The sequence below is a fragment of the Rhinopithecus roxellana genome, chromosome 10 (genome assembly GCF_007565055.1).
Source record: "Rhinopithecus roxellana isolate Shanxi Qingling chromosome 10, ASM756505v1, whole genome shotgun sequence".
NCBI lineage: Eukaryota > Metazoa > Chordata > Mammalia > Primates > Cercopithecidae > Rhinopithecus > Rhinopithecus roxellana.
Genome location: NC_044558.1, coordinates 83,597,724 through 83,624,110, shown reverse-complemented (window position 1 = coordinate 83,624,110; position 26,387 = coordinate 83,597,724). Strand labels below are relative to the sequence as shown.

The following is a 26,387-nucleotide window of genomic DNA, read 5'->3' as shown; positions in this document are numbered from 1 at the left end:
GAGCGCTTTCTAATAGGGACATTTCTGTTGTTGTTCCAGTGTCCTGGAGGCAGCGGTTTCTCTTGGGGGTGAAGACTTGACCCCATTCTATGGTCTGCTGTCTGGTGGCCGGGAAGGAAAATTCTACAGGGTAATTGTCCCTAGAGTAAACACTTCCTGGTAACATCTAGTTAAGTTTGTAAAGCAAATGTGCCCAGGGTTAACCTTCTTGCTTTATTCCGAAGCTTTGTTCCCCCATTGAGCTTAAAATGTACTTTCTAGAAAATGTCCTTGAAGTGTTCATGGATGCCTTCAGACTTAAGCCTAAACGTGTGTTGTGTTTCCGTTCTATTCCTATGTAGGAGCTAGAAGACTACTTCTACTATTCTCAGCTCCGCAGTCAAGGCATCGACACGATGGAGACCAGAAAGGTGTCAGAATACATTTGCCTGTCAGAGCTTCCTTTTGTCATGAGAGCAATTGGCTTTTACCCGTCTGAAGAGAAGGTAGGGAGAATGAAAACAAGAGCAGCAACGGGATGTGCTATTTATAAAAAACAACCTCTGGGAACAAACATTATAGGTCAAAGCAAAAATTGCACATTTTTCTTGCATAAATGGATCAGAAAGACGGTTCTGGGTATTTCAGATGCACTCCTGAGTAACTGCCTTATGGTAGAGATATGCTATTTTTTTTTTTTAGATGGAGTCTCGCTCTGTCACCCAGGCGGGAGTGCAGTGGTGCGATCTCGGCTCACTGCAAGCTCCCCCTCCCGGGTTCATGCCATTCTCCTGCCTCAACCTCCTGAGTAGCTGGGACTACAGGCACCCGCCACCACGCCTGGCTAATTTTTTTGTATTTTTAGTAGAGACTGGGTTCACTGTGTTAACCAGGATGGTCTCGATCTCCTGACCTCATGATCCGCCTGCCTTGGCCTCCCAAAGTGCTGGGATTACAGGTGTGAGCCACTGCGCCCGGCCAAGATATGCTGTTTCTAAAAAGCATGCTCCTCATGGAAGTTCAATGTTGGTTAGAGCATGGGTCTTGCAACCATGGTGTTGAACTGGACGGACTAGGGCTGCCGTCTGAGCCCTGCCCCTTGCTGAGTGAGGACCAGCCTCATAGGATTTTTTTCTCTTTTTTTGAGGTGGAGTCTTCCTTTGTCGCCCAGGTTGGACTGCAGTGGCACAATCTTGGCTCACTGCAACCTCCACCTCCTAGGTCCAAGCAATTCTCCTGGCTCAGACTTCTGAGTAGCTGGGATTACAGGCTCCCACCACCATGCCCAGCTAATTTTTGTATTTTTAGTGGAGATGGGGTTTCACCATGTTGGTCAGACTGGTCTCAAACTCCTGACCTGAAGTGATCCCCCCGCCTCAACCTCCCAAAGTGCTGGGATTACAGGCATGAGCGACCGCGCCCGGCCAGCCTCATGGAATTTGAGGAGGGGATTGATGCCTATGCAGCCCTGGGCATGGTGCTGGGTGCACAGGAAGAGCTCAGGGAAGGGAGGGAGTTATTGTCATCATTGTTATTCTCACTGTCTAGTTGCTCTTAAGCTAGCAGGTGTTAATGGGGCACCTTTGGGAAGTGGGTGCTTGTCTGGACTGTGGAGCACGGAGGGTGCAGCCATCCCTCATGACCATGCCGCAAAAGCACCCCTAGATGCAAGGAGCCCCAAGCAGGGTCAAGAAGCATCTCAGGGAAATGTTCCTGATGTAAACTATTGTTTAAAGTGCAGTTAAGCCAGGTGTGGCAGCTCACGCCTGTAATCCAAACACTTTGGGATACCAAGGCAGGAGGATCACTTGAGCCCAGGAGTTTGAGAGCAGCCAGGGTAACATAGAGAGATCCCATCTCTATCCCCATCCCCCCAAAAAAATTGCCTGGTGTGGTGGCCCGTGCCTGTGGTCCCAGCTACTCAGGAGGCCATGGCAGGAGGCTCACTTGAGCCCTGGAGGTGAAGGCTTCAGTGCCCGTGATTGTGCCACTGCACTCCAGCCTGGGAGACAGAGCGAGACCCTGTCTCAAAAAAAATAATAAATAAATAAAGTACAATTGATTGTGTTTCTTCTGACTTGAAATGTAGGCTGGGCGCAGTGGCTCACGCCTGTAATCCCAGCACTTTGGGAGGCTGAGGCGGGTGGATCACAAGGTCAGGAGATCGAGATCATCCTGGCTAACACGGTGAAACCCCATCTCTACTAAAAATGCAAAAAATTAGCTGGGCGTGGCGGCGGGCGCCTGTAGTCCCAGCTGCTTGGGGGGCGAGGCAGGAGAATGGCGTGAACCCGGGAGGCGGAGCTTGCAGTGAGCTGAGATCACGCCACTGCACTCCAGCCTGGGCGACAGAGCGAGACTCTGTCTCAAAAAAAAAAAAAAAAAAAAAGAAATATAATGCATTCCCATTATATAAAGTTTGGGAAGGATATACAAGTGGAATGAAGAAAATACTGACTTACAATTCCACTATGCAGATGGAACAGTTATTAAGATTTTCCTGGGTGTTTTGTATATATATTTATATAATCATACATATAATCATGCATCACTTAATGTTGGGGAGATGTTCTAAGAACTGTGTCGTTAAGCGACATCGTTATTGTGTGAACATCATAGAGTGTCCTTACACAAACACAGATGGCAGAGCCTACTACATGCCTGGGCGGTATGGTAGAGCCTGTGGCTCCCAGGCTCCAGACCTGAACAGCATGCGACTGTACTGAATACTGTAGGCAACTGTAACACAGTGGTATGTATTTGTGTATCTAAGCCTATGTAAACAAAGAAAAGGTACAGTAAAAATATAGTATTCTGACCTTATGGAACCACCATCCTATATGTGATCTGTCATTGAAACGTTGTTAAGTGCAGTGTGACTGTATAGATGTATATAGTTTTTTTTGTTTGTTTGTTTTGTTTTGTTTTGAGATGGAGTCTTGCTCTGTCGCCCAGGATGGAGTACAGTGGCACGATCTCGGCTCACTGCAAGCTCCGCCTCCTGGGTTCACACCATTCTCCTGCCTCAGCCTCCCCAGCAGCTGGGAATACAGGCACCTGCCGCCACACTGGACTAATTTTTTTTGTATTTTTAGTAGAGACAGGGTTTCACTGTGTTAGCCAGGATGGTCTCGATCTCCTGACCTCGTGATCCGCCTGCCCCGGCCTCCCAAAGTGCTGGGATTACAGGCTTGGGCCACCGTACCCGGCCAGATATATGTAGTTTTAAAAAACTAATTGGGCTTGGTGCAAAAAACTAACATGGTGAAGCCCTGTCTCTACTAAAAAATACGAAACTTAGCTGGGCATGGTAGCACACACCTGTAGTCCTAGCACTTGGGGGGCTGAGGCAAGATAATCACTTGAACCCAGGAGGCGGAGGTTGCAGTGAGCTGAGATCGCACCACAGCACTCCAGCCTCAGCAACAGAGCAAAACTCTTTCTCAAAAAATAAAAAACAAACCAACAAACAAAAAACTAATTGATACCACATTGAATATGTGTTTGTACCCTATATTTTCCCTTAATTTTATATCATAAGCTTTTTCCATTATATTAAAAATTGTCCAAAAACTTGCTTTTTAAAGGATATATTTTAATTTTTTAACTTTTTCTAATTTAGAAAATAGAATTATAAAGAAGAAAATAGAAATTACTCAGAGATCATCACTGTTATTATTTTGGTAGATATCCTATCATTTTATATATGGACATAGATATAGCTATATTTTTTAACAAAGAATTGAGATTATATGGTGTATATATATGTATATACCTATATATATCAACATTATACAGAGGATGTGTGTGCATATAGATATGTATCAACATTCTCAGTTGGTAAAAATTCCTTGGCAACATGCTTTTAAAGGCTGCAAACTTAATTGGACCATTCCCCAGTTGACAGGCATGTAAGTTGTCTGAAGTAGTTGGTGTCAGAGACACAGCTGTGTTGAGCATCTCTGTGCATGGTTTTTACACACTTCTCTAATTATTTTCCTGGGTCATAGTGCAAGAAGTAGAATTACTGGCCGGGCGCAGTGGCTCAAGCCTGTAATCCCAGCACTTTGGGAGGCCGAGACGGGCGGATCACGAGGTCAGGAGATCGAGACCATCCTGGCTAACACGGTGAAACCCCGTCTCTACTAAAAAATACAAAAAAAAAAAACTAGCCGGGCGAGGTGGCGGGCGCCTGTAGTCCCAGCTACTCGGAGGCTGAGGCAGGAGAATGGCATAAACCAGGGAGGCGGAGCTTGCAGTGAGCGAGACTCCGTCTCAAAAAAAAAAAAAAAAAAAAAAAAAGAAGTAGAATTACTGGGTCAGAGAATATGAAATTGCAGGCCCTACTGCTAACCTACTTTCTTTTTTTTTTTTTTTTTTTTTTTTGAGGCGGAGTCTCGCTCTATCACCCGGACTGGAGTGCAGTGGCCAGATCTCAGCTCACTGCAAGCTCCGCCTCCTGGGTTTACGCCATTCTCCTGCCTCAGCCTCCCGGGTAGCTGGGACTACAGGCGCCCGTCACCTCGCCCGGCTAGTTTTTGTATTTTTAGTAGAGACGGGGTTTCACCGTGTTAGCCAGGATGGTCTCGATCTCCTGACCTCGTGATCCGCCCGTCTCGGCCTCCCAAAGTGCTGGGATTACAGGCTTGAGCCACCACGCCCGGCCCCTACTTTCCATAAATGTAGCATTTTACGTGCCCATCTTCAGGAATCCACAAGTCCTGAAACCCAACTAAGACTCAATGTTCATGTTGGCTGAGAACACTTGAGCAGTATAAGCTGTGGTCCCAGTCCCTTCTCTCGGCTTCGGTGGCCTACTCAGAATCACCTGTTTTGTGTACTCTAGGTACACAAAACTCATTTCTGGAGAAATTAGTTATCAGAGCCCCTTAACCCCTGCTGAGTCTTGAATGAATGAGGACCGTAAAATCACCAGGTACTGTTTGTTGTAAGCTCCTCTAAAGGTCTTCGGCTGGTGTGCCTTTTGTAATAGCACATTGCTAGAAACATAAGCAACTCTGAGAAAGTTCATACAGCCCACATAAAAGTGTTCCTGAGAGTGGCATTTTCCAAAGAGTGTTCCCTAGAACGTGGCTTCCCAAACTGGGAAGCTGCATCGGAGCATTTACTGAATATTCAGCTCCTGGGCCCTGCCCAGGTTCAGCCAATTGGAATCTCCAAGCACAGGCCTCGGAGTCTGTACATCTCCTGGGGGTGCTCACTGCAGAGCTGCCCACATTTGAAGATAGGGACTCAACACACTGAGCGGGATCATTAGTCAGCTTTCTTCTTTTTTTCTCTCTCTATTTTTTTTTCTGAGGCAGCATCTTGGTCTGTCACCTAGGCTGGAGTGCAGTGGTGTGATCTCAGTTTACTGCAACCTCAGCCTCCCAGGTTCAAGCGATTCTCCTGCCTCAGCCTCCCAAGTCGCTGGGATTACAAGCATGCACCACCACGCCTGGCTAATTTTTGTATTTTTTAGTAGAGACAGGATTTCACCATGTTGGCCAGGCTGGTCTCGAACTCCTGACCTCAAGTGATCCACCTGCCTCAGCCTCTCAAAGTGCTGGGATACAGGCATGAGCCACTATGCCCAGCCTCAGCCTTGTTCTTTGGTTACAAGTTACAGAAACCTAAGTCACCCATTTTCTGGTTCACAGAATTCTAGGTCCAGAGGGAGTGGTGATGTGTAGCGTAACCTAAGCCAGGCCCTCATCCATGTTGCTGGGAAGGGTCTCTCTTTAGGCCTGGCTTTCTGCTGTGCTGTCTCCCTCTGGGTCCAGCCTCCAGCCTCCAGCCCACATCCAGTGGGGTTCAACGCCACAGGCAGGAGCCCTTCTCCTTCCCAGAGCTGCAGACATTGTCACTGTCATCACTGCCATCAGAGCATGTGCCACTCAGGTTGGCCAGGCCTGGGCACTCTCCTTCCTGGAGTGTGGAGTGGGCTCAGTCTCCTTTAACCATGAGGACTATGACCAAGTGACAGCTAAGACATGGGCAGGTGTCTCAGCCTGTTCATGCTTCAGCTTCCTCATCTACAAAATGAGTGCAACAGTCGCACCCAGGACCACTCTGGGCAGGTGGCATGGTTTCCACGGAATTCTGAGCAGGACAAAAAGTGGGCCCCTCTTCATTCTTACTTCCTTTTTTTTGGAGACAAGGTCTCACTGTGTCACCTGGTCCTCCAGCCTCAGCCCTCCAAGTAGCTGGGACTACAGGCGTGTGCCACCATGCTTGGCTAATTTTTAAATTTTGGTAGAGATTGGGTTTCTCCATGTTGGCCAGGCTGGTCTCGAACTCCTGAGCTCAAGCCATCCACCCTCCTTAGCCTCCCATAGTGCAGGATTCTAGGCATGAGCCACCGCTCCCGGACCTCCTTTCCCTCTCATTTTACATTAGAAATGTTGCCTCAGATGTCTCCCTGTTCCCACGGCTACTGCACTTCATCTGCATGGCTCTGTGGTTCTGCTTCTTCTGTTTTTAGCCCAACATTTAACCAAATACCCACCTCCTCTGGGTGATTGGTTGGCCTAACACCTGGTACTTCAAGATGAAGAAAGGGAAGAAGCACATGTTGGTGAAAACTAGCTGGCCTGGCTGCAGTACCCAGCCTCCTTGGCGAGCCATCCCAGCAGTGGTCTGAATGCCAGAGTCCTCTCTGTAGATGAGGCTGGAGCGGGCTGCGCTCTCATAGGGGTGTCATGAGGACTAACAAGTGAGGGTCTGTGCGGTGCCCAGCACACAGAGGTGCTTACTCTGTGGGGTGCTCTTCCCACAGTATTTCCTGTTAAATCAGCGTGTTCAAAAACTAGCCGGGCGAGGTGGCGGGCGCCTGTAGTCCCAGCTACTCAGGAGGCTGAGGCAGGAGAATGGCGTGAACCCGGGAGGCGGAGCTTGCAGTGAGCTGAGATCCGGCCACTGCACTCCAGCCGGGACGACAGAGCGAGACTCCGTCTCAAAAAAAAAAAAAAAAAAAAAAAAAAAAAAATCAGCGTGTTCCTCTTAAGAGGCTGATGGGATCACCCCTCATCTTCTTATTTTAAATTTTATTTTGTAAAATTCCAAGCAAACACAAAAACACAGAAAAGAATGAAATGAACTCTTGGCCAGTCATGGTGGCTCACACCTGTCATCCTAGCCCTTTGGGAGACTGAGGCAGGAGGATTGTTTTAGTAAGCCCAGGAGTTCGAGACCAACCTAGGCAATATAGGGAGACCCTGTCTCTACAAAAAAATATTTTAAAAAATTAACCACATGTAGTGGCGTGCGCCTATGGTCCCAGCTACTCGGGAGACTGAGGTGGGAGGATTGCTTGGGCCTGTGAGGTCAAGGATGCAGTGAGCTGTGATCATGCCACTGCACTCCAGCCTGGGCAACAGAGTGAAACCCTGTCTCACACACACACACACACACACACACTCCTGCATACTCATCAGTCAACTTCAGCTTCAGCAGTTCTCAGCTCCTGTTTGGTCCAGACCCACTGACCTGCTCCCGCCCCATGGGTTATTCTGAAGCAAGTTCCAGACACCCTCGCTTCACAAGGAGGCCTTTCAAACCCAGGCGCCCCTTAGCCAGGGAGAGGGCCTCCTTCATAAGGCCTGCGGGAGCCTGAGGTTCACACTTCTATGAAATTCACCTAAATGCCATCGTGGGCCATGCCTCTGGCCGTTCCTGTGGGTGAGGAGTATTCTGGTGGCTCTCTGATGCCTGCAGGTCAGTGCTAACCATGGAGGCCATGTTGTGGAGGCTCCCAGGTCAGGCAGCTCTGGGTTTGAATCCTGACTGTGGCCACGTGCCAGTTACGACTTGGTCGAGTTTCAGAACCTCTCCATGCCTCAGTTTCCTCATCTACAAAATAAACATAATAGTAGTACCCACCTCCAGAATTACTGTGAAGATTAACTGAGTGTCCGTTTCGTACAGTACATGGCACACGTTCAATGTTTTAAAATGTCATCCAATGTTTTTGTCTTTGTCATGGCATCCCCGTCTATGGATCCATGATTCTAGAAGCCCTTTGTGGGAATGTTTCTCTGACCTCGTGCTTCTTTGTGCACAATACCCTTTCCAAAATCTAAAAGTTTATATTTTCTTGATTTTCTGATAAAGATACTTTACATAAATGTCCAAATGTCATCAGATTGATGACAGTCTTCTCGCTTGTTTGGGATTTTTTTTTTTAAGAGGCAGGGTCTCACTCTGTCGCCCAGGCTGGAGTGCAGTGGTGCGATCACAGCTCCCTGCAGCCTCAACTTCCTGGGCTCAAGTGATTCCTCTGCCCCAGCCTCTCTAGTAGCTCATACTATAGGCGCACATCACCACATCATTCAGGATTCTTGATTTTTTTTTTTTCTTTTTTGAGACGGAGTTTCACTCTTGTTGCCCAGGCTGGAGTGCAATGGCGCCATCTCAGCTCACCACACCTCCGCCTCTCAGGTTCAAGCAATTCTCCTGCCTCAGCCTCCTGAGTAGCTAGGATGACAGGCACACGCCATCACACCTGGCTAATTTTGTATTTACAGTAGAGATGGGGTTTCTCCATGTTGGTCAGGCTGGTCTCGAACTCTCGACTTCAGGTGATCCACCCGCCTCGGTCTCCCAAAGTGCTGGGATTATAGGTGTGAGCCACTGTGCCCTGCCAGGATTCTTGATTTTAATCCTTGGGCTGTCCTGCTTTGTTGGTGAGGTGTTTAGCCCTGGCGACCCGTGCCCACCTGTCGCACAAAGTGCTTGAGAAAGGGGGTAGGCAGAGAGCAACCCACTTGTCTCTGCTTCCTATAGAAATAAGGAAGTCCTGGCCGGGCGCGGTGGCTCAAGCCTGTAATCCCAGCACTTTGGGAGGCCGAGGCGGGCGGATCACGAGGTCAGGAGATCGAGACCCTCCTGGCTAACACGGTGAAACCCCGTCTCTACTAAAAATACAAAAAACTAGCCGGGCGTGGTGGCGGGTGCCTGTAGTCCCAGCTACTCGGAGGCTGAGGCGGTAGAATGGCGGGAACCCGGGAGGCAGAGCTTGCAGTGAGCCGAGATCGCGCCACTGCACTCCAGCCTGGGCGACACAGCGAGACTCCGTCTCAAAAAAAAAAAAAAAAAAAAAAGAAATAAGGAAGTCCTGCATATGCCTGGAGTCCCAGCTGCTTGAGAGGCTGAGGCAGGAGGATCACTTGAGGCCAAGAGTTCCAGACCAGCCTAGGCAACACAGCGAGATCTCTATCTCTTAAAAACCTAGAAAAAGTGGGCTAGGCATGGTGGCTCACAATCCCAGCATTTTGGGAGGCCAAGGCAAAAGGATCGCTTGAGCCTAGGAGTTCAAGACCAACCTGGGCAACATAAGGAGACCCATCTCTGCTAATAAACAATTAGCTGGGTGTGGTGGTGTGCACCTGTAGTCCCAGCTGCTTGGAGGACTGAGGTGGGAAGGATCGAAGAATCGCTTGAGCACAGGAGGTCAAGGCTATAGTGGACCATGATTGTGCCATGCACTCCAGACAGGACAGCAGAGTGAGGCCCTGTCTCAAAAAAAAAAGAAAGAAAATTAGTTGGGGATGGTGGTGGGCAACTGGAGTCGCAGCTACCGTGGAGGCTGAGGCAGGAGGATTGCTTGATCCCAGGAGCTGGAGGCTGCAGCGTGCTATGATCATGCCTGTGAATAGCGACTGTCCTCCAGCCTGGGCACCATAGCTCTCCAAAAAAAAAAAAAAAAGGCAAGGAAGTCTAATTATTAAAGATGTACTCATTTATTCTATCACTGGCAAAAAATAATAAAGCTTAAACAACTTATCAAAATCTTGCTGATGAAGAAAAGGTATCCAGAAAAAAATGTTAGTTGGTAACAAATGTTATAAAGTAACAGACATTGACAATTACTTAAAGACAGAAATAAAAACGGCGATTATAAGGTTTGCACTGGATGTTGTATATGTTCTCCTGCCTGACCCCACCACTTCCCAAAAGGAGAGTTTCGGTGCCGCACTCACTGAGGGCCCCACTCACCCTTGGACTCCAGGGTTTTTAATCTACTTAAAAAAAAAAAAGTTTCCTCTTTGGAGATGTTTTCTGAAGGCCCCAGATGTGCCCCACGTCAGTGTGCAGACTTGATTAGCTGATGAGTTAGTTTATGTCTGAAGGTGCACCGGGAGAAGTTTCTGATCTTTTGTTTTCAAGTCAGATTTATAGTGATTAAAAAAAATCTTTTCAGGGCTTTGAAACTAACCCAGGCTTTACTGTGGTTAATGAAACATTTCCTATTGAGATGTAGCCGCTCCCTCTCCTTCAGAAAGTTGCATGGAGTTTACGCCTCGCTATTGGAGTGTGTTCACACTTGGTTACAGAAAAGACCCAGATGCAGGGTTTAGACCAGCACCCCAAAGACTATACATTGTTGATATTTTGCTTACGTCATTACAACTGTCTTGGGATTTGAAGCTAGTCAGTGTGGTACACTGAAGCCAAACTATACAAGAATACAACCCTCCCCAAATAATTCCTAGCCATTCCCTTCTTTCGCAGAAAGCTGTGCTCGGGAGCAAAACACAGCCAAAGTGGTCAGGGTGGGCTACTCCTAGAAACCATTATGTATTTATTTATTTTATTTTATTTAGTTATTTTTTTTTTTGAGACCAAGTCTGTCACCCAGGTTGGAGTGCAGTGGCTCAATCTCAGCTCACTGCAGTCACTGCAACCTCTGCCTCCCGGGTTCAAGCGATTCTCCTGCCTCAGCCTCCCGAGTAGCTGAGACTACAAGTTCATGCCACATGCCCATCTAATTTTTTTGTATTTTCAGTAGAAACGGGGTTTCACTGTGTTAGCCAGGATGGTCTCGAGCTCCTGACCTCTTGATCCGCCTGCCTCGGCCTCCCAAAGTGCTGGGATTACAAGGTGTGAGCCGCCCGTGCCCAGCCTAGAAATCATTTTTAAATGAAAGATCTGCAGCATGTATAATGTTATCAAAGGAACCATTGCTTAGGTGTCATCGTTTCTACAGATGATTTCCCGTGCAAGGCAGTTCCATCCTCTGTCTTTGTCAATGTGTCTTTTCTTCCAGGATGCTGGACTGTCGCGTTGGGAGAGGGCCCAGCCTATCATTTGTTTCCTGCTTACTTGCAGCTTCACTTCTCTTTAGCTTGCAGAGTGTTGTATAATCTTGACAGGTTTGGGCAAGGAATAAACATTGGTGCAAACACCTAGTTCTGTAAACTGAAGGCTAATCCTGTAGAGACATATGTGCCCAGCAAGTGCCTGCATGGTGGATGCTTGGCAAATGTTGATGGAATGAGTGAAAGAATCAATGATGCTCATTGGTCGTATTCGACAGCAGAGTCGGTGAGGACGACAGAATCCCTGACATTATTATTTGATCTCAGCGTAATTCTCAGTAACCCTAATGTGTTTGATATATTCAGGAGCTTTGGCATAGCTCAGGAGCATCTAGAAAGGAATTAAACAGTCACTTAACTTTTTATTTTATTTGCTATTTATCTTTTGCTTAACTTTAAAAATGTATGTATCTTTTGACTTAACAAATGTACTTTTAAGAGTGTATTCTGGCCGGGCGTGGTGGCTCAAGCCTGTAATCCCAGCACTTTGGGAGGCCGAGACGGGCGGATCACGAGGTCAGGAGATCGAGACCATCCTGGCTAACACGGTGAAACCCCGTCTCTACTAAAAAATACAAAAAAACTAGCCGGGCGAGGTGGCGGGCGCCTGTAGTCCCAGCTACTCCGGAGGCTGAGGCAGGAGAATAGCGTGAACCCGGGAGGCGGAGCTTGCAGTGAGCTGAGATCCGGCCACTGCACTCCAGCCTGGGCGACAGAGCAAGACTCCGTCTCAAAAAAAAAAAAAAAAAAAAGAGTGTATTCTGGCTGGGTGTGGAGACTCAAGCCTGTAATCCCAGCACTTTGGGAGACTGAGGTGGGAGGATCACCTGAGGTCAGGAGTTTGAGACCAGCCTGGCCAACATGGCCAAACCCCATCTCTACTAAAAATACAAAAATTAGCTGGGCGTGGTGGCGCGAGCCTGTAATCCCAGCAACTCCGGAGGCTGAGGCAGGAGAATTGTTTGAACCCAGGAGGCGGAGGTTGCAGCGAGCTGAAATGGTGCCACCATACTCTCCAGTCTGGGTGACAGAGCAAGACTCCGTCTCAAAAAAAAAAAAAAAGGGAGTGTATCCTACAGAAAAACTCACCCAAGTTTATAATGATGTATGTATGGAAGGGATAATTTTAAATATATAATATATATAAATATTGAGATGGGGTCTCACTACATTGCCCAGGCTGGTCTCAAACTCCTGGGCTTAGGCAAGCCTCCTGCTTTAGCCTTCCTAGTTGCTGGGACCACAGGCCCTCCACACCCGTACCTGACCTGAAGGGACAATTGTTGCCACATAGTCTATTGTGTTGAAAATCAAAACAACACTGATATCCATTGATAGGAGATGAGACTGATAAAATAAGGCACACCTACACTAAGTAGCCATTAGGAAGTGAGATTGGCCTGGTGCTGTGGCTCTTCACCTGTATTCCCAGCACTTTGGGAGGCCAAAGTGGGAGGATTGCTTGTCCTTGGGAGTTCAATACGATCCTGAGCAACATAGTGAGACCCTGTCTCTACAATTTTTTTTTTTTTTTTTGAGACAGAGTCTTGCTGTGTTGCCCAGGCTGTTGGGCAATGGCACGATCTCGGCTCCCTGCAACCTTCGCCTCCTGGATTCAAGCAATTCTCTTGTCTCAGCCTCCCGAGTACCTGGGACTACAGGTGCCCACCCCCATGCCTGGCTAATTTTTGTATTTTTAGTGGAGACGGGGTTTCACCATGTTGGCCAAGATGGTCTTGAACTCCTGACTTCAAATGATCCACCTGCCTTGGCTTCCCAAAGTGCTGGGATCCCAAGTGTGAGCCACAGTGCCCGGCCCAGATCACTTCTTCACTTGAGCTAGGATCCATCTGGGGCTTTAGGGTGCATGAGGCAGGATCAGGATTTTGGAAAGCTGTGGACACAGAACTAGCAAATCCTTGATTGTGGGTTTGGTACAAGGTGCAAGGCTTGTCATTCAGCTAGGACTGTCTCTTTCAGACCTTTAAAAACATTAACTGGGAAGGCAAGAGTCCCTGGGGGTGTTTGAGGCCTGGGCTCTGATGTGGGGCAGGGTGACAGTCGCTTTAAGGGCCCTGTGGATGGGTGTTGTTCACATGGAGTAGAAGATAGTAGGCCAGGCCTTGGCTGCTGTGACCTGAGACTGCATCCAGAGGGCAGAACTGCGTGCGTGCCCTACTCCTGGAAAAAGAGGCAGTTGCCATCCAGATCTAGTTCCTGGAGGGAGGTATGGAGCAGTTGGGGTCACAGTGTTGCATGAATCGCAGAGGGGGCTCACAGGGGTCTCCAGATGTGGCCATGCAGTGACGCTGCCCAGCCCTGACGCCCCCTCCTCAGCCCACTACTCCTTACCCCGGGTTAGCGAGGAGATGCAGGGGGTGACCCGGACAGGGTGTGAGTAAGGATGATGAGCGGGGACAAGACCCTGTGCCCCATAGGTTGAGGATGTTCTAGAGGGTATTGTGTGTTGGGAGGAGGGCGTGGGGAAGACGGTGAGTGCTCCCAGCCCTATACTGGTCCATGAAACCATTGCAGAAGCAAACCTGCCCCCACCAGGAGCCTGCATATAAAAACAAGGAATGGCCCCAGTTCAAATGTATCGTGTTCCTCTCTGCTTAATAGGGAGGTTATAAAACTTAATTATAGAACATAATTCTAAGGACATCAATGGCTTCCTGAGGCTGACAGCAGGGATCACAGACCCAAAGACATGCATCATCAATGACAGAGGCAGAAATAAGATGCTCTCGGGTGAGGGAACTCCAGCCCACCACCAAGAGGCCACTCTCATGTCTTGGGGCCTGGAGCAGTCGGGGCAACAGAGGCCCAGATGCTGTATGTCTAAATGTTTAAAAGTTACCAATCAAGCAACAAGGTGCTAAATAAATATCCCCCCTTGACAGTTCAGCCTTCAACATGAGCTGACTCAAAGTTCACACCCGAATGGGCAGCATGCAGGGCCAGGCTGGACCTGCCCCACGTGTCCTCCCAGCCCTGGCTCCATCACTGGCCACTGTGCGCATGGCATTCAGGAGGTGGACCTTTCTCTATACCCTCCAAACAGCAGCCCCGGGTCACCCTTCAGACCTATGGGTGGGCAACACCAGGGGCACAGATTGCCCTCAGGAGGGTGAGATCCCCATAGGCCCCAGAAGTGGGCTTAGGTTATGTGGGGGAGAGAAGCCTCAGGTTCAGGTACCCAGAGTGTGGTCTAGAATTGGATGCATGGGCTCGGGGTGGGCACCTCCTCTGCACCCTCCTCCTCACGCTTGTTTCGCAGCATAGAGTGCCTTCCTCTGACCTCCTCCTGGCCAAACCCTTCGTGGCTCTGCAGTAGGCTCACCTCTTCCAGGAAGCCCTCCCAGGCCCACCTGGCTGAGAGCTCCTGCAGCCTTTGATGGTGTTCTCCTGCATCTTGGCACAGAATCTTTTACAGCCACCGTAGCCAATCTTTTAAAATCACTTGAGGGCACTCAAAAAAATACATCAGTATTTTTACACCTGATTTTTACACCTGGAGCCCAGTCTTGTGCAACAGAACCTAGGTGTGGAGCCTAAGCATGGACAGTTTTTAAAGCCCCAGGCAGCCAGGGCTGAGGACCTCGGCAATGGAGCCTGTTTGTTAGTTCGCTTTCCTTGTGTATATTGTCTCTTGAGCGTCTCTTCTCGTGGCCCAGACCTCAATAGACGCTGAATAAATATTTGCTGACCCCAACAACTGAGATCGAAAACCAGAATGCAGAACTGTTCTAGTAATAATTGAGTGACTTGCATTTCACTGGCTTTGCACTAAACCAAATGCTCAGTAACTACTAGTAAATCGAGTGAAATTAACTAGGGCACTAAATGATTATTCTAAGCCTCTTGTGAGTTTCAAGAGAATTCTTTTTGTAGCCTCACTTGTGTCCATGTTATTTACTTTATCATTCATTCATTCATCCATCTATCCATTCAGTAAACATTTCTCTGAGCCTCTATAATGTGCCAGGCTCTGAACTAAGCTGCCGGGGAAATAGAGATGAAAGCTCTGGCTACAGCTTAATGGAGAAAACAGATGTGAACCCAAAGAATTAGAGCGTGCACCGCAGCTGCCACCCATTATTACTCTCTACTGAAAGTCACAAGCCTGGGGCTGATTCATTTTGGCACCAGTATCACCTCCATGAACCCCTGTGGTCTAAGAGCAGCAGTACTCAAAGTGAGGCCCCCAGACCAACAGGATTGACGTCACGTGACCTAGAGACTTACAAGAAATGCAAATGGTCAGACCCTACCCCAGACTCAGAAACCCCGCAGGTGGGACCAGCAGTCTGTTGGAATAAGACCTCCTCCTGATCATTGTGATGCCTGATGATGTTTGCCAGCCTTTGCCTTCCAGCCACTTTTCTCAAGCTTGGCTACACTTTCAAATCATTCAAATGAGGAGCTTCCAAAAATTTGGTCCCCAGACCAATTAAATCAGGCTCTCAGCTAGTTGTGGTGGCTCATTCCTGTAATCCCAGTACTTTGGGAGGCTGAGGCAGGCAGATCACTTGAAATCAGGAGTTCGAGATCAGCCTGGCCAACAGTAGCAACCCTGTTGCTACTAAAAATACAAAAATTAGCCAGGTGTGGTGGTGCGTGCCTGTAGTCCCAGTTACTTGGGAGGCGGAGGCAGGAGAATTAGTTGGACTTAGAGGGTGGAGGTTGCAGTGATCCGAGATCACGCCACTGCACTCTAGCTTGGGTGACAGAGTGAGACTCCCATCTTAAAAAAAAAAAAAAAAAAAAAAAATCAGGTTCTCAGGGAATAGGATCTGGGCCTCAGAACTGTTGAAGCTCTCCAGGTGAATGGCATGAAGCCGCGCCTTAGCAGGCGTGAGAATGCCTATCAAAGGCCAGGCTGACTGACGACCACCAGAGGTCTGGGCCGCTCAGCCAGGACTCCTGCTTCTCTCGAGTCATCTTCACACGGGGGTGTTCAGAACAAGCTCCGCGTTCTATTTCCGGCTCCGAGGTTCCTCTCCCAAGCATGAACTTCGTTCAGACATGTAGCAGAACCTGCCTTTTCAACGAACACTAGCGAAGTCGGCTCAGGAAGGAAATGTCAGTGATGCCGAAGCTGCCAACTCTGTGCTTGTTGAGTAGTGATTCTTGATCCATCATACGGGAAGAGAGAGTAAGAGGTGAATCACATGCTGAGTGGCTTGTGCTGTGAATGTTTGCTGAGCTCTTTGGAACTCTCTGGGTATGAGTAACTCAGGCCCTTATGAATTCCTTTTGTCATCTTAGTCTTCTATTTCTGAACTGAGTTAAATCATATATTACATCAGTAATTTATATATATTATTTCTTTTTTTTTCTTTTTGAGACAAGGTCTTACTCCTCACTCCTGTTGCCCAGGCTGGAGTGCAGTGGCACAATCACGGCTCACTGCAGCCTCCACCTCTCGGGCTCAGGTGATCCTCCCATCTCAGCCTCCCAAGTAGCTGGGACTACAAACACATGCGCCACCACGCCAAGCTAATTTGTTGTCTTTTTTGTAGAGACAGGGTTTCACCATGTTGCCCAGGCTGTCTGAAACTCCTAAAGCGATCTACCCACCCCAGCCTCCTAAAGTGCTGGGATTACAGGTGTGAGCCACCCCACCCAGCCAAATTATAATTTATCTTATGTTATGATTACATGTATTCTAATTAGCAAGTGCATAGAAAAGTATAATAATCACAAGAATAATTACTGTCTGTTGAATGCTTGCTATGTGTTAGGCATTATGTTAAGCACTTTACATACATAGTCTCAGTAAGCTTCAAAAAAGCCCAATGCATACATATTACTGTATTCCCTGTTTTCTCAAGATGAGGAAACTGAGGAGAAGGAATGTGAGTAACTCACTCAAGGTCATATAGACAGAAAATGGCAGAGCCAGAGTTTGAACCTAGGTCTATCATCAAAGATTGCTCTTTTAGCCCCCCGCCTCTACTGCCTCATGGTAAATAGTGGTATTAGCATATAGTAATACTGTCAAAGTTATATAGTGCAATATGCAAATAATTGCTACTGGATAGTGTTTTCTTCCTACATAAAATTATACATGATTTAACAGGCAATTGTACATAGTATAAACTCAGTAAAATGCTGTATATGAAGCAGTATTACCATTTACAGCTACTTTTATAATATCAATTATATATCAATTATAGTTAATTTATATCTGTAACCAATAATGTTATTTCAAAAGGCCATTCCTGGAATGTTGCCTTTTTTTGAGACAGGGTCTCACTCTGTGGCCCAGGCTGGAGTGCAGTGGCACAATCAGGGCTCACTGCAGCCTTGGCTTTCTGGGTTCAAGCCATCCTCCTGCATGAGCCCCCAGTAGCTAGGACTGCCACCACACCTGTTTAATTTTTTAGATTTTTAATAGAGATGAGGTCTCATCATGTTGCCCAGGCTGGTCTCAAACTCCTGAGCTCAAGCCATCCTCCCACCCTGGCCTCCCAAAGTGCTCGGATTACAGGCATGAGCCACCACTACCGACCTGGAATGTTGCATTGAGAATATGTTATATCTCTGAAAATACTAGGTGATTACTTAGATACAGGGTTAAAGGAAAAAAGCAGGATGTAAAATTATACATATGATACCAGTTTTGTTAAAAATATGCACATGTATTTTATATGCATAAAAAAATAGGAAGGAAGTGCCCCAAATCTTTCACAGAAATTGTGATTGGTTGGTTGGATTACAAGAGATTTTTATTTTTTCCTTGATACTTGAGGCCAGACCAAGATGTGAGAGTGAAGGGTACTTGAGACAGGTTGGTAGCTTGGCAGTGCTGCAAACTGGTGTCCTCTGAATTTTTGTTCCACATTTTTTAAGTGGGACAGGGAGAAATTGGTTACCGATTGATAAGTAATGTGTACAAATATAGATGAACTTCCTGGTTCATTCCCACAGACCAAAGTAGAATACCTGCTCTTTGGCAGGAACAGTGGGGAGAGGAAGCAAATTGTTTCCCACTTCTCTATTGCTCTTATTCTTTCTTTGTAAAATTCCAAACCCCACAGTTTATTGAGAAACGTCTTAGTTTAAAATGTAAATGCTAAAATAAGTTACTAATTCCTAGCCCTTTCACTGGTATAATTGGGGTTTTTGCATTTCAGCTGACTGCTACATTCACGGTACAAAAATACTGCACAGGGAGAGGCTGATGGCAGTGAGGAACAGTTTTGTTTGTTTCTTTAATTATTACATTTCTCTCTTCCTCATGTTTTGCCATTGACATAAGGCGTCCTGTGAGGAGTCCTGTGTTAACTGGCCCCGCGTTTCCACTTAAACCTAGGCATGTCAGCACCCTTTTCTCATTCGAGAAAAATTAGAAAATGCACAAAGAACGACGTTCCAAATGACAAGGGGAAAATGTTTTAAATTATTATTTTTTAAAGCTGCAAGGAATGAACATCTGAAAGATCTCATGGGCCTGGGTTCTCTAGGAGTTGGCAGTAATAACACAATCACCCAGTCATCTGCTGGTGGCCAAAAGGAAAGCCCTTATCAAAAAGGTGTTTAGGAGCCTGGAGTCACAGCTCTTATCTCTGATGAGAAGCTGTGCGCGCTCTAAGGTGAGGTGGCCTGGTGCAGCCCCCTGGAGAGTGTTTGTAAGTTCTTGCAGTGACAAGTTGTCACAGTTTCTTTTTGCTTCATCCAGATGCATGAATCGAAGCAACTAAAGTCTGAAAGGGAATGAAATGCCCTGAGCCAGTATCTGTAACCTGCGGGTGACAACTTGAGAGCAACAAGTGACTGGGTTTAAGATGATCTCCTTTTAAAGGCGTCTTTAAAGCAAAAGGAAGCATGTGTGTTAGGGAGCCACGCGCATGTGATGAACCACATAGAGCACAGAGGTGGTGCAAATGGAAAAATCAGTAGTGGGTACATGGGGTGAGGAGGTAGTGAGATGGCACAAGGCTACAGCATATGCGTGAATGCAAAGGTGCATGCCACAACACCCGGCTCATTTTCGTATTTTTTGTAGAGACAGAGTTTCACCAGGTTGCCCAGGCTGGTCTCTAGTTCCTAGGTTCAAGCCATTATCCTGCCTCAGCCTCCCAAAGTGCTGAGATGGCAAGGTGTGAGCCATTGCTCCTGGCCACCATCTCTCCAAAAAAAAAAAAAAAAAAAAAAAAAAAAAAGGTATGATGGCTCATTCCTGCATCCCTACACTTTGGGAGGCAGCTGTGCTGCAGCCTGGGTGACAGAGCAAGATTCTGTCTCTTAAAGAAAAAAAATTTAAGTCTTCCAACCCCTGAATATGGAATGTCTTTCCATTTACTTATGTTTTCTTTAGTTTTTTTTTTTTTTTTTTGAGATGGAGTCTTGCTCTGTCACCCAGGCTGGAGTGCTGTGGCCAGATCTCAGCTCACTGCAAGCTCCACCTCCCGGGTTCACGCCACTCTCCCGCCTCAGCCTCCGAGTAGCTGGGACTACAGGCGCCCGCCACCTCGCCCGGCTAGTTTTCTGTAGTTTTTAGTAGAGACGGGGTTTCACCGTGTTAGCCAGGATGGTCTCGATCTCCTGACCTCGTGATCCACCCGTCTCAGCCTCCCAAAGTGCTGGGATTACAGGCTTGAGCCACCGCGCCCGGCCTTGTTTTTTTTTTTTTGTTTTGTTTTGTTTTGTTTTTGTTTTTTTTTTTTTGAGGCGGAGTCTCGCTCTGTCGCCCAGGCTGGAGTGCAGTGGCCGGATCTCAGCTCACTGCAAGCTCCACCTCCCGGGTTTACGCCATTCTCCTGCCTCAGCCTCCCAAGTAGCTGGGACTACAGGCGCCCGCCACCTCGCCCGGCTAGTTTTTGTATTTTTTAGTAGAGACGGGGTTTCACCGTGTTAGCCAGGATGGTCTCGATCTCCTGACCTCGTGATCCACCCGTCTCAGCCTCCCAAAGTGCTGGGATTACAGGCTTGAGCCACCGCGCCCGGCCTTGTTTTTTTTTTAATAAGATTGTGTTATCTGCAAATAGAGATAGTTTTGCTTCTCCCATTCAATTCTGGGTGCCTTTTGTCTTCTTTTCCTTCCTAGTTTCCCTGGCTAGAACCTCCAGTACAGTGTGGAATGGAAATGGTGCCGGGTGGCTTATGCCTGTAATACCAGCACGTTGAGAGACCAAGATGGGCAGATTGCTTGAGCCCAGGAGTTTGAGACCAGTCTGGACAACATGGTGAAACCCTGTCTCTGAAAAAAAAAAAAAAAAAAAAAAAATTAGCCAGGCATGGTCAAGCATGCCTGTAGTCCCAGGTACTCTGGAGGCTGAGGTGAGAGGATCGTACAGTGAGCTGAGATTGCCTCACTGCACTCCAGCCTGGGTGACAGAGTGAGACCCTGTATCAAAAACAAGAAGGAGGTGGGGGGAGTGGTAAGAGTAGACATTCTTGTCTTTTTTTCTGATCTTAGAAGGAGAAAGCATTTAGTCCTTCATCATTAAGTATGATGTTAGCTGTGGGTTTTTCACACATGCCGTTATTGGGTCAAGGAAGCTTCCTTCTATTCCTAGTTTGTTGAGTGTTTTTATCATGTAAAGTTGTTAGATTTTGTCAAATGCTTTAGTTCTGTGTCTGTTTAGATGATCATGTGGTTTCTGTCCTTCATTCTGTTAATAATATTGTATTATATTAATTGAGGTTCACATGTTAAACCAACCTTGCATTCTTGGGATAAATCCCACTTGATCATGGTGCACAATCCTTTTGTATGCTCTCGGATTCAATTTCTTGTATTTTCTGGAGGATTTTTACATCTAAAATAATAAGAGATCTCAGTCTGTAGTGTCCTTTTCTTGTGATATCTTTGTCTGATTTTGGTCTCAGGATGATACTGGCCTTGTGGAATGAATTAGAAAGTATTCCTTTTTCCTCTATTTTTGTGCAGTTTATGGAAAATTAGTATTCTTCTTTTTTTTTTCCCCCGAGACAGAGTCTCACTCTGTTGCCCAGGCTGGAGTGCAGTGGCATGTTCTTGGCTCACTGTAACCTCAACCTCCAGGGTTCAAGTGATTCTCATACCGTGCCAGGCTAATTTTTGTATTTTTAGTAGAGATGGGGTTTCACCATGTTGGCCAGGCTGGTCTCGAACTCCTGACCACAAGTGATCCACCACACCCAGCTAATTTTTGTATGTATAGTAGAGATGGTGTTTCACCATGTTGACCAGGCTGGTCTGGAACTCCTGGCCTCAAGTGATCCTTCGGCCACGGCCTCCCAAAGTGCTAGGATTATAGGCATGAGCCACCACACCAGCCCTACTTTCCAATTTTTAGAAATCTATCCTGGTGCCTTTTCTATTTATCATGGGTTTTTGTTTTTTTTTTTAACCATCTTTCCCCTAGATTGATGATATTTTTAACGAAATCAAATTTGGTGAATATGTGGACACTGGAAAGCTAATCGACAAGATCAACTTGCCGGATTTCCTCAAAGTGTACCTTAACCACAAGCCACCTTTTGGTAACACCATGAGTGGCATCCACAAAAGTTTTGAGGTGCTCGGTTATACCAACTCCAAAGGGAAAAAGGCCATTCGAAGAGAGGACTTCCTGAGACTGCTCGTTACTAAAGGTAAGCACATACATCAGGATGTCTGGTCACATATTGGGGCCATTCCCAGTGTGGAGAACTGAGTTTGGGGAGCCAGCCCCTGTGAGAGCTCCATCTTTCACGAAAGAGGTGATTTGACCGGATTGGAGCCATGAGGGGTCTGGCTGACCCACCTGCATCCCTGGCAAGTACGAGGTAATGGGAGGGACCTGGAGTTAGAAAGCAGAAGAATGTGATTTGTGATGCAGCTACCTGAGCCTCAGCAAGACTTGTCATCCTCACTTGCAAAATGGGAATAAAAATGCCAGCTGATCCATCTCCCTGGGCTGTCATAAGATTTGGGTTGGGGCCGAGCGCAGTGGCTCATGCCTATAATCCCAGAACTTTGGGAGGCCAAGGAGGGCGGATCGCTTGAGGTCAGAAGTTCAAGACCAGTCTGGCCAATGTGGTGAAACCCCGTCTCTACTAAAAATACAAAAATTAGCCGGGTATGGTGGCATGTGCCTGTAATTCCAGCTATTTGGGAGGCTGAGGCAGGAGAATTGCTTAAACCCGGGAGGTGGAGGTTGCAGTGAGCCGAGATTGTGCCACTGCAGTTCAGCCTGGGTGACAGAGGGAGACTGTCAAAAAAAAAAAAAAAAAAAGAAAGAAAAAAAAATTTTGGATTGCATTTGTGAAATGCAACCACACCAAAGTAAACTTTTTAATTTTTACCTACTATGTTTATCATTCTTGTACATGAGGATGTCAAGTAAACTCTCGGGATGACAGTTTCATCTTAGTCCAAGTGGGTGGTTCTGAGAAGAGGGAATTTGAAATGAAGCAGAGCCTGGTCCCCGCAGCATGCTGCCCTGTTTCTCTATGCCCGCCCCACGTATGTTCCCTGCCTGGAGGACCCTATTTAACACCATTAGGAAGCATATGTGACAGTATCATGGGACTCTAGATCATTTTTGTGTCTAAAGAAAAGGGGCTGGGCGCAGCGGCTCACACCTGTAATCCCAGCAGTTTCAGAGGCTGAGGCGGGAAGATCACTTGAGCCCAGGAGTTCGAGACCAGCCTGGCCCAATGTAGCAAGACTTTATCTCCACCAGAAAAGTTTTTGTTGGGTTTTTTTTTTTTTTTTTTGAGACAGAGTCTTGCTTTGTCGCCCAGGCTGAACTGCAGTGGTGCAATCTCAGCTCACTGTGACCTCTACCTCCAGGGTTCAAGCAATTCTCCTGTCTCAACCTCCCGAGTAGCTGGGATTACAGGCATGCACTACCACACCCGGCTAATTTTTGTATTTTTAGTAGAGATGGGGTTTCACCATGTTGGCCAGGTTGGTCTCAAACCCCTGACCTCAAGTGATCCGCCCACCTTGGCCTCTGCAAGTGCTGGGATTACAGGCATCAGCCACCATACCCAGCCTAAACTTTTTTTTTTAATTGAGTAAAAGAAAAAAAAAATAGTGGGATAATTCTCTCTAAGACCTCTGAATAATCACACTAAGCCCTGACAGTATGCTTAGCCTCAAGAGCTAAACAACCACCTTCTTACTCTTTGACACACAGGTGAACACATGACGGAGGAGGAGATGTTGGATTGCTTTGCTTCGCTGTTTGGCCTGAATCCCGAGGGATGGAAATCCGAGCCTGCAACCTCCTCTGTCAAAGGTACCCTGGCTGGCTTTGTCTGGGCATGTAGCTGTGGCTCACTAATTTGTTGTAGACTTAAGTACATTTATTTCTCCTGATTGGTGCAAGCCACTCTCCCTAAGACTGCACATAACAAAGTAAGTCTGTTGGGAATCCCACATGAATAAGTTATGAAAAGAACAGTGAGTGGTGGCTTTTGTCCCCGCACTCTGTCCGTCCTTTTGTTTCTTCTGGGCGTATTTTCCCTTCGTTCCACTGACCTGTCATCTTGCCAGCTTGGGTGGGTGAATATTGGCCACCAGTAGAGGATCCAGTTTGACAGCTGTTTCAGAAGAAGAGGTATGTCAAGAGAGACTTGGGGGCCAGGCACCATGGCTCATGCCTGTTATCCTAGCACTTTGGGAGGCCAAGGCAGGAGAATCGCTTGAGTTCCAGAATTTGAGACCGGCCTGGGTGACATAGCAAGATCCCATGTCTATAAAATATAAAACAGGCTGTGTGTAGTGGCTCACACCTGTAATCCCAACACTTTGGGAGGCTGAGGAGGGTGGATCACTTGAGGTCAGGAATTTGAGACCAGCCTGACGAACATGGTGAAACTCCGTCTCTTCTAAAAATAGAAAAATTAGCCAGGTGTGGTGGCACACACCTGTAATGCCAGCTACTTGGGAGGCTGAGGCAGGAGAATCGCTTGAATCCAGGAGGTAGAGGTTGCAGTGAGCTGAGACCACACCACTGCACTCTAGCCTGGGTGACAGGAGCAAAACTCTGGCTCTAAACTAATTAATTAATTAATTAAAGCAAAACAAAACAATTAGCTGGCCATAGTGGTACGTGCTTTTTATCCCAGCTACTCAGGAGGCTTAAGTGGGAGGATGACGGGCCCAGGTGTTCACGGCTGTGGTGAGTTAGGATCGTGCCACTGTACTCCAGCCTGGGCAACAGAGTGACAGCCTGTCTCAATTAAAAAAGAGAGAGAGAGAGAGAAAGATTTGGAGAAGGAGAGAGCATCAACTTGGGCAGCACAAGCCTAGCTGCAAGCTGCCAAAACTTTCAAGTTTTTAAAGATCATCCTCATGTCCCTTCCTGCTATAGCCTAAGTATTTTTCACCTTCTTTTCGTGCACTGGACCTGAAGTTAGGGCTGTGACCTTCAGCTCAGGAGGAACCAATCTAAACGGCTCTTCTAGGCTCACTGGTGCAGGAGCAACTCTGCTGACAAGCCCGGGGGTGGTCAGATCCCACCACCATTACCAAGACTGAGGAGGGTACAAAGACCCTCACCCATTCCCCTTCCCTCTCCTCTTATTGTCCATTCCCCACGTCAAATTAAAGTCCCTGAACTCAGATAATTCCAGAATCTAGTAGCTAACAGGTCATTCCCAACCGGCAAGCTCTCCCTACCCCATTCCTTTATGTACTTCGGATCTCAGAATGTACCTTTCCCGATTGTTACATATTTCTGCTGTGTTTAATCAATCATACCATGTGGTTAAGGCTTTCCAGTAAGGTTTGCAGAGATTTGGTTAACAGTGTTCTGTTCTGTAAAGAAGAGATTTTTAAGCAATTTCCACCCAGAGTTTTTCAAGGAATCAAAGCCAAATCACAGCACAAAGCCCCTCTTGTTTTTGTTTAGTAGCATTTCCTTGTGTTTTTGGAAAATCCTTCTGAGTTAGAAACATAATCATTGAGGCCGGGTGCGGTTGCTATAATCCCAGCGCTTTGGGAGTCTGAGGTGGGAGGATCACTTGAAGCCAGCAGTTTGAGACCAGCCTGGGCAACAAAGTGAGACCCCGTCTCTAGGAAAAATTTTTTTAAATGAGCTGGGCATGGTGGCGTGTGCCTGTGGTCCCAGCTACTCGGGAGGCTGAGGTGGGAGGATCGCTTGACCCCAGGAGTTCAAGGCTGCAGTGAGCTATGATCGTGTCACTGCTCTCCAGCCTGGGCAACACAGCAAGGCCCTGTCTCAAACCCTCCCCCCACCCAAAAAAGAAAGAAACATAATCATCGTGAAGGCATTTGGTGTTCTGTTCTTGTTTTGGCTAGGCTCAGAAATTTGCCTTGAAGAAGAACTTCCAGACGAAATCACTGCAGAAATATTCGCGACTGAAATTCTTGGCTTAACCATTTCAGAATATTCTGGCCAGGATGGTCAGTGAAGTTACCAGGAATGTTTAAATCACAAAGGACTTTGGGTGTGTGTGCACACACGTGCGTGTGTTTTCCATGAGGCACTGCTTTTTATGCATTTCCCTCCCCCCATCATCTTTAGAACATTTAGACATTAAAGCAAATTTCTGGTGAGCAATGGAATTCACAAAGTTGGACATTCCACTGTTTCTGAAATAGAAAAGTAGGCGGAGGCGAGAAAAACCCTGGCAGCTGGATGTACATGGTGGCTGGATCTCTGGGTCTCTGGTGATGCTGCCTGGATGGGGTTTGCACGAGATACAGAGGGGGCGTGGTCTTGGGGAGCAGAGAGGTCCTCAGCCAGCAGCAGGCCTTCCTCAAGACACGTATGGTCCAGGGAAATGATGGTCCATGGCCTCATCCCCTTTCCCTGCAGGGCCGCCTGGACCCTCCGCCCAGTGTGGCCCAGTGTGGATCACTCTGCCTGTTGTGGGGCTGGGGTTGGGGTGCCGGGTGCACCAGGCTTCTGAGAGTCCCAGATTGTGGCTTCTTATCAGCAAAACACCCAAGTGGTGGTGTGTGGCCGTTACAAAGAGCATCATTGACCATGCCTAACGCTGGTGACAGCTGCCAGGAGAATGAAGAAGCCCCTCTGAGCCCCCCCGAACCCGTTCACACTGCACCTGGGCCAGAAACCACAGAGCAGCCCCGCCCAGCAGAGGCCGGGGCCTCCCTCGCACCCACACTCACCAGCTCAGTGGCTTGGCTGCCTCACACTACGCTGGGCCGCAAAACATATAGTAGGCAAAAATAGGGGCCGGTTCCCCAGTTCTGGGACATTTAGGGGACGTTACTAAGTTTATAGCAGTATTTTGGCCTTGAAAATAGCATAGCATTGTAGTGTGAACAGATGAGAGTTAGTCTGACTTTAGAGTTTTGTCATCCATTCTGAGGCCTCATTCAGGCAAAGGTGCCAG

At 47.4% G+C, this 26,387-nt stretch overlaps 1 protein-coding gene across 1 annotated transcript in view; it reads left to right on the top strand.

Moving 5' to 3' along the window:
- WDR66 (WD repeat domain 66) overlaps positions 1–25,597 on the top strand; it is an 84,992-nt gene extending 59,395 nt beyond the window's left edge. The window contains exons 18-22 of the mRNA XM_030939191.1: positions 40–130; positions 342–485; positions 21,437–21,665; positions 23,198–23,299; positions 25,327–25,597. Of these exons, the coding sequence (XP_030795051.1) occupies positions 40–130; positions 342–485; positions 21,437–21,665; positions 23,198–23,299; positions 25,327–25,439 (679 nt within the window). The 3' untranslated portion in view covers positions 25,440–25,597. The remainder of the gene's footprint in view (positions 1–39; positions 131–341; positions 486–21,436; positions 21,666–23,197; positions 23,300–25,326) is intronic.
- Positions 25,598–26,387: the final 790 nt, after the last annotated feature.